The following is a 15,153-nucleotide window of genomic DNA, read 5'->3' on the forward strand; positions in this document are numbered from 1 at the left end:
GCCGGCAGCGGCAGAGGTGTTAAGGGGGTTCATGGAGCAGATGGGAGGGGTAGACCCATGGAGATTTGGTAGGCCTAGGGCGAGGGAGTATTCTTTTTTCTCCCACGTCCACAGAGTGTACTCTAGGATCGATTTTTTCGTATTGAACAGGGGGCTGATACCGAGAGTGCAGGACACGGAGTACTCGGCCATTGCGATATCGGACCATGCACCACATTGGGTGGACGTGGACATGGGGGAGGCGCGGGACCAACGCCCGTTGTGGCGCCTGGATGTAGGGCTGTTGGCGGACGAAGAGGTGTGCAGAAGGGTGAGAACGGGCATTGAGAACTATCTGGGTACGAATGACACAGGTGAGGTGCAGGTGGGGACGGTCTGGGAGGCCTTGAAAGCAGTGATTAGAGGAGAGCTGATCTCCATAAGGGCACACAGAGAGAGGAAGGAGAGGCAGGAAAGGGAGAGGCTGGTGGGGGAGCTCCTAGAAGTAGATAGGAAATATGCGGCGGCGCCAGAGGAGGGGCTATTAAGGGAGCGGCGTAGCTTGCAGGCCAGGTTCGACCTACTGACCACTAGGAAGGCGGAAATGCAGTGGAGAAGGGCGCAGGGTGCGGCGTATGAGTACGGGGAAAAGGCGAGCAGGATGCTGGCACACCAGCTTCGTAAGCGAGATGCAGCCAGAGAGATTGGGGGAGTGAGAGAGAGGGGTGGGGATGTAGTGCAGAAGGGGCAAGAGGTGAATAGGGTCTTTAGGGACTTCTATAGGGAATTGTATAGGTCTGAACCGCCGAAGAGGAGAGGGGGAATGAAGAACTTTCTCGACAAATTGGGGTTCCCAAAGGTACAGGAGGAGCTGGTGGAAGGGTTGGGGGCGCCGATAGAGCTGCAGGAGCTAATTAAAGGGATAGGCCAGATGCAGGCGGGGAAGGCGCCGGGGCCGGATGGGTTCCCGGTGGAGTTTTACAGGAAATTTGTGGACTTGGTGGGTCCAGTGCTGGTGCGAGCCTTCAATGAGGCGCGCGAGGGGGGGGTTCTGCCTCCAACAATGTCGCAGGCCCTGATCTCCTTGATTTTGAAGCGGGACAAGGACCCGGTCCAGTGCGGGTCCTACAGGCCTATCTCCCTCTTAAATGTAGATGCCAAGCTGTTAGCAAAGGTCCTGGCAACCAGGATAGAGGACTGTGTGCCAGGGGTAGTCCATGAAGACCAGACGGGGTTCGTGAAGGGACGCCAACTTAACACAAATGTCCGGAGATTGTTAAATGTGATTATGATGCCAGCAGTGGAAGGGGAGGCGGAGATAGTGGTAGCGCTGGACGCGGAGAAGGCATTTGACAGGGTGGAGTGGGAATACTTGTGGGAGACGTTGGAAAGGTTTGGGTTTGGGGAGGGATTTATCAAGTGGGTAAAACTGCTCTATTCAGCTCCGATGGCAAGTGTGGTAACAAACGGGAGGAGGTCAGAATATTTTGGGCTCCATCGAGGTACTAGGCAGGGATGTCCCCTATCTCCCTTACTCTTTGCATTAGCGATTGAGCCGTTGGCGATGGCACTGAGGGGTTCAGGGGGGTGGAGAGGACTGACAAGGGGAGGGGAGGAACATCGGGTCTCGCTCTATGCGGATGATTTGTTGTTGTATGTGGCAGACCCGGAGGGGGGAATGCCGGAGGTAATGGGGATACTAGCGGAGTTCGGGGACTTTTCGGGATATAAATTAAATCTGGGGAAAAGTGAGGTCTTTGTAATACACCCGGGAGACCAAGGGGAGGGAATTGGGAGGCTCCCCTTCAAAAGAGCAGTTAAAAGTTTTAGGTATTTGGGGGTGCAGGTGGCAAAGAACTGGGGGACCCTACACAAGTTGAACTTTTCCAGACTGGTGGAGCAGATGGAGGAGGAGTTTAAGAGGTGGGACATGGTGCCGCTGTCGCTGGCAGGGAGGGTGCAGTCAGTTAAAATGACGGTCCTCCCGAGGTTCTTGTTTTTGTTCCAGTGTCTGCCCATCTTCCTCCCCAGGGCCTTTTTCAAGAAGGTAACGAGTAGTATCATGGGGTATGTGTGGGCACATGGCACCCCGAGAGTTAGAAGGGTCTTTTTGGAGCGGAGTAGGGATAGTGGAGGGCTGGCGTTACCCAACCTTTCAGGATATTACTGGGCGGCAAATACATCGATGGTACGAAAGTGGATGATGGAAGGGGAGGGGGCAGCCTGGAAGCGCATGGAGAGGGCGTCCTGCGGCAACATAAGCTTAGGGGCACTGGTAACGGCACCATGGCCGCTCCCTCCCACGAGGTATACCACGAGCCCGGTGGTGGCGGCCACCCTCAAGATCTGGGGGCAGTGGAGGCGACACAGGGGGGAAGTGGGAGGTCTGATAGGGGCACCACTAAGAGGGAACCACAGATTTGCACCGGGAAACACAGGAGGGGGATTCCAGAGCTGGCAGAGGGCGGGTATTAGACAACTGAGGGACTTGTTTATAGAGGGGAGGTTTGCGAGCCTGGGAGAGCTGGAGGAGAAATTTGGGCTCCCCCCGGGGAACACGTTCAGGTACCTCCAAGTGAAGGCATTTGCCAGACGACAGGTAGCGGGGTTCCCCGCGCTCCCCGACAGGGGGGTGAGTGATAGGGTGCTATCAGGGGTCTGGGTCGGGGAGGGGAAGATCTCGGACATCTATAAGATTATGCAGGAGGTGGAGGAGGTACCAGTAGAGGAGCTGAAAGATAAGTGGGAGTTAGAGCTGGGGGAACAGATAGAGGACGGGACATGGGCAGACGCCCTGGAGAGGGTCAACTCGTCGTCGTCATGTGCGAGACTAAGTCTCATTCAATTTAAGGTACTGCATAGAGCCCACATGACGGGGACAAGGATGAGTCGGTTTTTCGGGGGTGAAGACAGGTGTATTAGATGTTCGGGAAGCCCTGCGAATCATGCACATATGTTTTGGGCATGTCCGGCACTGGAGGAGTTCTGGAAGGGGGTGGCAGGGACGGTGTCGAGAGTGGTGGGGTCCAGGGTCAAGCCAGGATGGGGACTTGCAATCTTCGGGGTTGGGGTGGAACCGGGGGTACAGGAGGCGAGGGAGGCTGGAATATTAGCCTTTGCGTCCTTGGTGGCTCGGAGGAGGATCCTGATTCAGTGGAGGGACGAAAGGCCTCCGAGTGTTAACACCTGGTTAAACGACATGGCAAACTTCATCCAATTGGAAAGGATCAAATTCGCCCTGAGAGGGTCGGTGCAGGGGTTTTCCAGGCGATGGCAACCCTTCCTAGACCTCTTGGATCAGAGATAGAAACTGAGGCCATGACAGCAGCAACCCGGGAGGGGAGGGGAGGGCGGGAGGGGGGGGGGACAACGACGAAGGAAGTACGGTAGCGGCGGTGGCACGGGCAAGGCCTGCCCGAGGACGCTGCTAGAAATGATAAGTTGGTCTGACTGTCGGTTCGCCGGCGGGGGGGGGGGGGGGGGGGGGGGGGGGGGGGGGGGGGGGGGGGGGGAATTTTTTTTTTTCTTTTTCTTGTTAAGTAGGGGGGTTTGACTTTGTTTTGTTATAATTTAAATGTAAATGTAGGGGGGGTTAAAATGTTTGTATTTTGAAAAATTCAATAAAAATTATTTAAAAAAAAAAGAACTGCACGCAGTACTCCAGGAGCGGCCGCACCAGAGTTTTGTACAGCTGCAGCATGACCTTGTGGCTCCAAAACTCAATCCCCCTACTGATAAAGGCTAGCACACCATATGCCTTCTTAACAGCCCTATTAACCTGGGTGGCAACTTTCAGGGATTTATGTACCTGGATGCTGAGATCTCTCTGTTCATCTACACTACCAAGAATCTTGCCATTGGCCCAGTACTCTGCATTCCTGTTACTCCTTCCAAAGTGAACCACCTCACACTTTTCCGCATTAAACTCCATCTGCCACCTCTCAGCCCAGCTCTGCAGCTTATCTATGTCCCTCTGTATCCTATAACATCCTTCAGCACTATCCACAACTCCACCGACCTTCGTGTCATCTGCAAATTTACTAACCCATCCTTCTACACCCTCTTCCAGGTCATTTATAAAAACAGCAGTGGCCCCAAAACAGATCCTTGCGGTACATCACTAGTAACTGAACTCCAGGATGAACATTTGCCATCAACCACCACCCTCTCTTCTTTCAGCTAGCCAATTACTGATCCAAACCGCTAAATCACCTTCAATCCCATACTTCCTTATTTTCTGCAATAGCCTACCGTGGGTAACCTTATCAAACGCCTTACTGAAATCCATATACACCTCATCAACCGCTTTACCCTCATCCACCTGTTTGGTCACATTCTCAAAAAACTCAATAAGGTTTGTGAGGCATGACCTACCCTTCACAAAACCGGGTTGACTATCGCTAATCAACTTGTTCTTTTCAAGATGATTATAAACCCTATCTCTTATAAACTTTTCCAACATTTTACCCACAACCGAACTAAGGCTCACAGGTCTATAATTACCACGGTTGTCTCTACTCCCCTTCTTGAACAAGGGGACAACATTTGCTATCCTCCAGTCTTCCGGCACTATTCCTGTCGACAAAGACGGCATAAAGATCAAGGACAAAGGCTCTGCAATCTCCTCCCTGGCTTCCCAGAGAATCCTAGGATAAATCCCATCTGGCCCAGGGGACTTATCTATTTTTACATTTTCCAAAATTGCTAACACCTCCTCCTTGTGAACCTCAATTCCATCTAGCCTGGTCGACTGAACCTGAGTATTCTCCTCGCTGGCTCCTGACCCCCTCTAATTTTAATTACACTGCCATTGGTGGCCATGCCTTAGCCTGCCTAGGCTGAGCTCTGGACTTCCCTCAAAACACTTTTCTAGTTCTCTACCTCGCTTTTCTCTTGAAGACGGACCGAAAAAAATCTACCTCTTTAGCCAAGATTTTGGCCATCTGACCTAATAACTCTATGTCATATTTTGTTTTTTAGTGCTTCTGTGCACTTTGGCACAGTTTACCTTAAAGGCATTTTATAAATAGAAGTTGTTGAAAGAACACATTGAGGATGACACTCACCATTGTTCCTGTCCCTGAGGAGATCAAGATCACGAGCAGTAGAGATCGATAGACTGGTCATCACACTGCCAGGAGTGACGTAAGGGTCAGTTTCAGGGTCAATGTTTTGATAACCTTTCCAAGGCTCACCAGGACGAAACTCTAGTCAGAAAGAAGAATCAAACAGTGAATTTAGGTAATCCAGAGAGTGCAAGATCCTGGGAAAATACACTCCAAAAGAGAAACCCTCAAGAAGAGGCATTAAATGCACACAGAGCTCTGGGTACGAACTCACAACAGGCCAAAACCTCAGTTCAATGGTAGTTGACCCAAGCAGTGCCTGTTTCTCCCCTGATTCACTTTTAACAACTGAATTCTTACACAGTCCATTTGTGATGAACCCAATTTCAAATATCCCTCTCCTTGCTCCTATCCTAACCTCACAGCTCCAAGCCTTTATTTCCATTTTACAGACCCATTATCCTAATTTTAGCAAATTACTCACCTGACCTAGGCAAAACATATGGAAGAAACAACATGAAAATATTTCACAGCCATTGCTTTTGCTACTCTGCACAGGCTGCAGGACAACACCGCCAGTTGCACCAGAAGCTAGAACAATGTCACCCCAAAAGAATCATTCCACTCCTTAGTGAATTGCAAGCAGCTCCAACACAGCTATACTCTATCCAACATCACACCCTTTTAAAAAAAATCTTTATGACCACCATGACAGACACAGGATTGCCTGTGGCTCAATGAACCACATGAAGTAGGAATTTTAAAACAATGGAAAACTATGTCATTCACACAATAGAGATTAACAACTGTAAATTCTGGAAGTCAGACAAAACATACAAGGAACCAACTGGCCAGTTTGCACCTCAAGTAGACAGGATCATAACAGCACAGAAGGCCACCATTGTCCATTAAGTTAATGTTGGTTCTTTGCATGACTAATCAGCGCCATTCCCCGTTTAATCTCCATAGCCCTGCAAGTTTATTTCCCTGAAGTGCCTATCTAATTTCCATGTGAAATCATTGAATGTCTCTGCTTCCACCACCCTTGTAGGCAGTGTGTTTCATTCAAGGTCACTACCATATGCTGAGTAAAAATGGTTCTTCCTCACATCGCCTCGCTATCTTTTGCCCAAAACCTTAACTCTGTGTCCCCCAGACCATGTACCATTGGCTACTGTAAACAGCATTTCTTTGTCCGCCTTATCTAATCTGGTCATAATCTTGTATACCTTATTGCACCGCCCCTTAACTTCCTTTGGTCCAAGGAGAACAAGCCTAATTTCTCCAATGTAACTGTGTAGCTAAATTCCCTCATCGCTGGTGCCATGCTGGCAAATCCCCTCTTCACCTTCTTGAGGACCTTCATATCATTCCTAAGGTTTTGTGGCTAGAAGTGGGTGCAATACTCCAGTTGTGACCCAACCTAAACTTTATATGGTTCGGCATTACATCCTAGCTTTTGAACTCAATACCTCTAATTATAAAACCTAAATCTCAAACATTGTTAACTACACACTCAATATGTTCTGCCACCTTCATATGAAGCCCTGGGTCACTGTCCCTGATCACACTTTTGAACTGTGCCATTAAGCCCATATTGCCTCTCCCTATCCCTTCTGTCAAAATGCATCACCTCACACTTTATCTGCCATTTGTCTGCCCATCTGCTAGCCTACGTCCTGTTGTGATGAATTGCCATCATCCTGTTGCCACACCTCCAGGTTTGGTATCATCGGCAAATTTTGACATTTTACGCTGTATTCTAAAAGCACTGTCTTAGCACTGATCCTTGGAGAACATTACAGTCTGAAAATACCCATTTACCGCAACTGTTTTCGGTCCTTAAGCAAATCTTTTATCCAAGCTTTAACTGACCGTCCTATTTCATGAGCTTCAATTTTGTTAACGAGCCTTTTTTTATCCGTTGAACCATTTCTTTAAAAGCATATAAACAACATATACTGAATGCCTTCACCAATCTTTCCTGTTGGTTTATCGAAAAATACAATTAGATTAGCCAAACATGATCTGCCTATACAAATCTATAAGGGTTCTTCTTAATTAACTCAAACCTCTTCCAAGTGCCTGGTAGCTGTTTGCACCTGATCATTGGTTCTAAAACTATACCCACCACAAATGTTTAACTGACCGGACTATAGTTGCAAGGAATGTTCATACACCCTTCCTTGAACAATCCACCGACACCTCCCCCAAATTTACAGAAGATTATGGAAGATTTCCACCCCCACTTTCTTTTAAATCTGAAATGCAAGCCGTCCAGATCAGTCGACCAATCCATGCATAGCAACATTTCCAGTGCACCCAGTCTATCAATTTTCACCGTTTATTACTGTTACCATCTCCACTTCTACCAATATTTTGTCAGCATTCTCTTCCTTAGTAAACACCGATACCAAGTACTCATTCAGATTCTGTTTTTGCCCTGTGCCTCTAAGCACACATCACATTCTCTGTTCCAAATAGGCCCTACCCTATCTCTTGATAAAAGCAAATTACTGAGGATGCGGAATCTGAAACCAAAAGAAAAAATACTGGAAAGTCTCAGCAGGTCTGGCAGCACCTTTTGCTCTTTTCTCTCCCAACAGATGCTGCCAAACCTGCTGAGATTTTCCAGCATTTTCTCTTTTGGTTACCCTACCTTTTACTGCCCATCTTTTTTTTTTACAGGCCAATAGAAGATTTTTGGGTTCCGTTTTATGTTACCTGCCTTTCTATTTATATATTTTTTCTTTACTAGTCTTATTTTCCTCTTTACTTCCCCATTCAACTTCACAAAAACACAGAATTGCTGCAGGACAGAAGGTGGCCATTTGGCCCATTGTGTCTACATCAGCTCTCCAAATGAGCAATTCACTTAGTGCCATTCCTCTACCTCCTCCCCGTAACCCTGCACATTCTTCCTTTTCAGACAATCTAATTCACTCTTACTGTTTTTGGTCTGACTCTTGCGTGAAGAATTCACCTGACATGTATCAATGCATCTTGATTCATGTTTTCAAACTCGCTCATCATCCAAGGATGACTTTGGTTTCCCTTTTTTCAGGCTGAGCCTGAAACAACTCTTCCTTTGATATTTTGGGTGATTCAAGTCTCCCCCCAACCCCCCAGAGTCAGCACTCTACAGTTCTTGCAGATCTGTGTTTTCCCTGCAAATTTGCTGCTCTATTTCTCCCTATTTGAAGGCCTGTAGTATAACCCCTGAAGCATGATCGGCTTCCCAACTAACTAAATGGATTCAGTCCTTTGCCTCTTCAGGACACTCTCTTCCCAACACCATGTTTTCCTAATCAGTCTGCCATCCAACCCCTCTATCTTTTCTGAACACCTTGAATATAAAGCATCAAGTCCTCACTATTTTTAAGCCATGTTTCCAGAATTGTCTCTTCATCATGTTTCCACACAGCTATTTACATTTGGGAGTTCCTTATTCACTACACTTTGTGTCTACACACATCTATTTTTAAAAAATAAATGCATTCTAAATTGTCTTTGCGTTCCTTGTACTCCTCCTATCTTCCTTCTCTTGTACTACCCAATACTCTTACCCCTTGTGCATTCTATTCTTATTTTCTCCTTCTGCTTGCTAGTGTCAATTTAGTTTAAACTATCACACACTGATTAATCTTTCCCAAGTCACTGGTCCTAATCCTGTTGAGATGCAACCTGTCCCCTTTTAATCATAGAATTTACAGTGCAGAAGGGGGCCACCCAGCCCTAGAGTCTGCACAGGCTCCCGGAAGGAGCACCCCACCCAAGGTCAACACCCCCACCCTATCCCCATAACCAGCAACCCCACCCAACATGAAGGGCAATTTTGGACACTAAGGGCAATTTATCATGGCCAATCCACCTAACCTGCACATCTTTTGACTGTGGGAGGAAACCGGAGCACCCGGAGGAAACCCACGCACACACAGGGAGGGTGTGCAGACTCCACACAGACAGTGACCCAAGCCGGAATCGAGCCTGGGACCCTGGAGCTGTGAAGCAATTGTGCTATCCACAATGCTACCGTGCTGCCCGTTAATAGATGTTTCCTGCTGTAAAAGTGGTCCCAATGCCCAAGAAACTGAAGCCCTCATTTCTGCATCATTCTTCAAGCCACGTATTGATCGATCCTCCTTATCTCCCCACTTCTCCTTTTATTGGCAGTAATCCAGAGATTACTATTATAGTCATCGAAGATTACAGCACAGAAAAGGTCCTACAGCCAATCATGTCTGCGTTGGTCAAATACAACCACCAGGGCAGCACGGTAGCATCGTGGTTTGTACTTGCTTTACAGCTCCAAGGTCCCAGGTTCGATTCCTGGCTTGGGTCACTGTCTGTGTGGAGTCTGCACTTCTCCCCGTGTGTGCGTGGGTTTCTTCCGGGTGCTCCGGTTTCCTCCCACAGTCCAAAGATGTGCAGGTTAGGTGGATTGGCCATGCTAAATTGTCCTTAGTGTTCAAAAAGGTTGGGTGGGATTATGGGAAGGTGGAGTTGTGGGCTTGCATAGGGTGCTCTTTCCAAGAGCCTGTGCAGACTCAATAGGCCGAATGGCCTCCTCCTGCACTGTAAATTCTATGATGCTATGATTCTATGTATTCTAATCCCATAGCCTTGTGACTTTGCAACGTAAATACACATCTATTTAAAAAAAATTAATTTAGAGTACCCAATTATTTCTTTCCAGTTAAGGGGCGATTTAGCATGGCCAATCCACCTACCCTGCACATCTTTTTGCGTTGTGGGGGGGAAGATCCACAGAGACATGGGGAGTTCGAACCCGGGTCCTCGACGCTGTGAGGCACATCTAAATTCTTCTTAAATGTTATGAGGGTCTCTGCCTCCACCACCCTTTCAGGCAGTGAGTCCAAGACTCCCACCACCCTCTGGGTGAAAAAGTTTCCCCTCACATCCCCTCACTGGATATCTCCACTAAGGGGAACTGTCTGTATATCTATCCATGCCTCTCAGAATTATATACATCTCAACGTTATCCCTCTCCTCAGTCTCCTCTGCTTCAAGGAAAACAATCAGTCTATCCGATCTCACTTCATAACTAAAACTCTCCAGCCCAGGCAATATCCTAGTAAATCTCCTCTGCACCCTATCCAGTGCTGTTACATTTCTCCTACAGTTATATTCCAGATCTGCACACAATACTCTAACTGTGGCCTAACCAAAATTTTATACAGTTCCAGCATAATGGGCAGCACGGTAGCATGGCGGTTAGCATAAATGCTTCACAGCTCCAGGGTCCCAGGGTCGATTCCCAGCTGGGTCACTGTCTGTGTGGAGTCTGCACGTCCTCCCCGTGTGTGCGTGGGTTTCCTCCGGGTGCTCCAGTTTCCTCCCACAGTCCAAAGATGTGCGGGTTAGGTGGATTGGCCAGGCTAAATTGCCCATAGTGTCCTAAAAAGTAAGGTTAAGGGGGGGGGGGGGGGGGGGGGGGGGTTTGGGTTACGGGTACAGGGTGGATACGTGGGTTTGAGTGGGGTGATCATTGCTCGGCACAACATTGAGGGCCGAAGGGCCTGTTCTGTGCTGTACTGTTCTATATTCTATAATCTTCTTGCTCTTAAAATCTATGCCTCGGCTAACAATAAAGGCAAGTATACATATGCCTTCATATCTATTTTATCCACCTGCCCTGAAGGGACCGGTGTACATGCACACCAAAGTCCCTTTAATCCCCGGTGTGTTGAGGCTCCTGCTATCATGTATTCCCTTGCCTTGTTTGTCCTGCCCAAGTGCATCACCTCACACATATCCAGATTGAATTCCATTTGTCACTGATCAGCCCAGCCTGTTTATATCCTCCCGTAATCGAAGGCTAACCTCCTCACTATTTACCACCCCACCAATTTTCATATCATCCGCAAAGTTACTGACCAACTCTTACATTCATATCTAAATTATTTATATAAAACAACAAACAGCAAGGGTCCCAAAACTGCGGGACCCCACTGGACACAGGCTTCCAGAGACCAAGGGAAAGCTCTAGGCTCCTGGGTTCGAATCCCACCATGGCAGATAGTGGAAATTGTATCCAATAAATATTTGGAATGAGAAGTCTAATGATAACCACGAAACCATTGTCAATGTCGCAAAAACTCAGCTGGTTCACTAATGTCCATCAGGGAAGGAAATCCGCCATCATTACCCAGTCTGACCTGCATGTGACTCCAGACTCACACAGCGATGCGGTTGACTCTTAACTGCCCCCCCACTGAAATGGCCTAGCTCACTTTAAGGGCAATTAGGGCTGGACAGCAAATGTTGGCCCAGCAAGCAATGCCCACATCCCAAGATCAAATAACAAAAGTTGGAAAAACACCCCTTGACCATCACCCTCTGCTCCTGCCACTCAGCCAATTTTGATTCCAATTTGTCAAATTTCCTTGGATCCAATGGGCTCTTACTTTTGTTATCAGTCTCCCCATGTGGGACCTTATTAAAAGCCTTGCTGAAGTCCAAGTAGACTAAGTCAAATGCATTTCTCTCACCGACACACCTGGTCAACTCTTCGAAAAATTCAATCAAGTGGTCAGATATGACCTTCCCGTAACAAAACATTTCGGATTGTTCTTGATTAATCCCAACCACTCCAAATGCAGATTAATTCTGTCTCAGAATTGCTTCCAATAGTTTCCCCATCATTGGTGTTAGGCTGACTGGCCTGTGATTTCCAAGTTTATCCCCTGCTCTCTACTTGAATAATGGCATCGTTGAGGTCCTACTCTTTTAACTTCCTCCCTAGTTCCTAAAAGTCCGACCATAGGACACTGGTACCTGTCATCTCGATTCTGTTAATGACAAAGTACCACAACTTTTGGCTCGCTCACCTTCCCCTGCAGAACATTCTGCACTTTCCCCAGGATGCCTTTTACCATGTAGGCAATATACCATGCACGACTCACAAGGACCACTCCAAAAACATGTATCTGTATTCCAAACTAAGGAATCTCTTTCAATGGTGCATTTCCACATTTTCTTATGTCCCTTTGCCCATTGATGCCATTGTATGGACTGCACTCCTTCAAGGTGCCATCACTCCCAGCAATCTCCGATGCAGAGTGCCAGTTTGAGAGTGGGACACATTGCAAAGGCTCTTGCACTTCATGCCTCTTGTTACTCTTCAAGATGGCTACCAATCTACTATCCTGATCACCTTCTCTAGTGACCACTTCCTGGAGTGAGAGATCCAGGAAACCCTCATCCTCCCAATAACTCCAGCTGCCCCTCAAGTTCAGAAACCCTGGGCAGGATTCTCTGTTGCCCGGCGACGATATTGTAATCAGCGATCGGGTGGAGAATCCCTTCCGACGGCCAAATCGGGGCGGTGCTAGTTTTTGAGTCTCTGCCCATTCCAAAATGGCACCGTCGAGTTGCGCGTCATCAGAAGATCCTCCCCTGATGCTCCGCCCCTGATAGGCTGAGTTCCCGACCGCGTAGTTGACATGCAATCTGAGCGGTTGGGATCCAGTGTGGCGGCCGGGGACTGTGTCCTGCTCCGCCACAGTCGGCCGGGAGCTGTGTTGCTGGCCAGGGGGGCTTCCGCGAGGGCTGGGGGTACTGGTGGGGGTGGTCAGGGGTTGCCCTGTGAGGCCGTATTTGGCAGTTTGGGTTAACGCACGGCCGGCGCGACCGCTGTAGGTCATCGGCAAGTGCATGCGTGGCCACAGATCAGACCTTTCTCCGGCTATTTTGGGCACGGGTGCCGGGGGTTTTACCCTGCGCCACTGCTAGCCCCTCACAGATCCTGGAATCAGTGAGGGTACGGCACCAATTTTGCCGGTGCAAAATGCCAGTTCCCACTCCTGCATCGGCACATAGCCGCAGAAACAGAGAATCCAGCCCCGTATTTGAGCTGAAGCAACTGGAGACACTTCCAACATATGTGGCCCTCAAGACACATGCAGTGTCCAGAAGTTCCAAATGGTGCAGGAATTGCAAGCAATAGGTCTCAGCTACACAACCATCTTCAGGGAAAGTTAAACACAAAAACTAAACTAAATATTAGAAAGAGATCAACTCTTAAAACCCCATACCTACCAAATCTCTCAAGTTCAGTACTCTCAAGAAGCAGTATCTGTAGATTTCGATTCTGGGCTACAGATTAACATTTTAGAGAATCTGTAATAAGAAATCCGAACTGGCAAATATGATGGGCTACTTGGCCCTGTGCTGCATTGTAAACCTCTATGGTTCTATTATACCTGGTATTGTCTAACAGGTCATACACCACAGTATTTGTGGTGTTAAAGAGTCTCCATTCAATTGGCTGGACATGTAGGCAGACCCGTGCATCAACAATAGTGGAATTTGTACTGCTGCATATGGTTTTTTCAATGTGGCACGTTAAACTCATAAACAAGTGCCAACAATACTGGTCAACATGCGCCCTCTAAACTTTCCTTTCCGCTTCTTCTATAAATGTACCAAATCCCTGAACAGACAATTTTCTCTGTTCCACTGACACACCCCTGAAGCCCTCTGTGATAAAACAAACGTATTCATTACACTGGGCCGATGCATGTTAAAATACACTGGGAATTAAATAATTAAAACACCCAAAGGCACAAACACAATTAAATCTGAATGAGATATGGCTGTAGACTTTTATAAAATTTGTTCATGGGGATGTAGGCGTCGCTACCAAGGCTAGCATTTATTGCCCATTCCTGATTGCCCTTGAACTGTATGGCTTGCTAGGCCATTTCTGAGATCCAAGGCAGACATTTGTTATTCCAATTGAGTATTACAGAAAGGTGGTCAAATCACACACACACATAGTTAGCAGTCATGCCTGATGTGAAAAGATAACTAACTGAGGGAGATTATTGCATTTCATTTTCACTAATATTGCAATTTTAGGAAATTTCCTTCCTAAAGCTCACTGCCTGCCCCGCCTCCTTTAATACATTCTTTAAAACCTACCTCGCTGATCAAGCTTTTTGGTCATTTGCCCTAATATCTCAAGTGGCAGTGTGAAATTTTGTTTTATACTTGCCCTCAGCCCTTTGGAATGTTTTACTGCATTCGAAATACTATGTAAGCATAATTGCTGAATTTGGATCAGTTATGGGTACATTTGGGGCTGGATCACTAACACCCTTAATCCTGGAAGTCACATGAGGATCCTGGTTTCAGAATCCTGCATCTAGCATCGGTTACAATCTTACTGAGTGCCTAATGTCTTACCTGGTGGCCAATTAACATTGCTAGACAGCTTATCACTGGGTGATTTGGCACTTGGCCAGCCATCTCCAACAGATCCAGGAGGACTGGCCAGAGAGTTCATGGAAATGTCAAAGTGACCAAAAGGAGATTCTTCAAGCAACTTGCCAGAACAAATACTAAGACCACTTGAAGTAGCACCTGAGGAAAGAAAATGTGCTTTAGTTTCAAACTTCACCACAAAACAGCACCGAAATAAGATGGCACAGCTCAAATATTGGCATAAAGTGGCCTTTTACTGATCATGAGAAAAGACACAAGATACAATGATCCAGAAATTCTCTATGCAGACTATTCAAATACCGAGGACTCACATTAGTATTCTGCTTCTAATTATTAAGGGAGTCAATGGTGCCTTACCATGTTTGCTGGAGTTTTGATCTAGAGAGGAATTGACAGGAAGATTCTCTGAGGCAGTCCATTGCTTCAGTCGGGACTGTTGAGATTGTGGCTCTTTCAGGTTAACAATACTGCCGAAATCCAGGGGTACATTCAAGTTTGGATTCAAGCCTAAGGAAGCAAATCAATTTTGAATTAGGGGTGAAAAGGACAGACCCGAACACGCAACATTAAGATGGTATACTCACAATGCAACTTATAGGAACCACAAAATCATACATGATAAATAAACACCCTCTATCCTTCTCTCCAATGACACTGACTTGTTCAGATAGTTACTCAGAGTACAGCAGCTCACTGGTACTTTGTTAATCCTTAAAGCGTGATGAATGAGGGTAAGTAGGCCATTCTATCTTGGGGAGATTCATGGCAGATCCTGATCCCACCATCAGTCACACCTGGGCCAGACCCAAGCAGTTTGTGACAGATTTTCTCCCCCAAAGGCCAGTGGTGAACCTGTTAT

General features: G+C 47.2%; 1 protein-coding gene across 1 annotated transcript in view; it reads right to left on the reverse strand.

The window, feature by feature from the left end:
• LOC119978274 (trinucleotide repeat-containing gene 6A protein-like) overlaps positions 1–15,153 on the reverse strand; it is a 209,743-nt gene that overhangs the window by 25,593 nt on the left and 168,997 nt on the right. The window contains 3 exon segments of the mRNA XM_038819765.1: positions 5,046–5,186; positions 14,256–14,432; positions 14,652–14,801. Coding sequence (XP_038675693.1) covers positions 5,046–5,186; positions 14,256–14,432; positions 14,652–14,801 — 468 coding nt within the window.

The sequence above is a fragment of the Scyliorhinus canicula genome, chromosome 15 (genome assembly GCF_902713615.1).
Source record: "Scyliorhinus canicula chromosome 15, sScyCan1.1, whole genome shotgun sequence".
In the NCBI taxonomy this organism is placed as follows: Eukaryota; Metazoa; Chordata; class Chondrichthyes; order Carcharhiniformes; family Scyliorhinidae; genus Scyliorhinus; species Scyliorhinus canicula.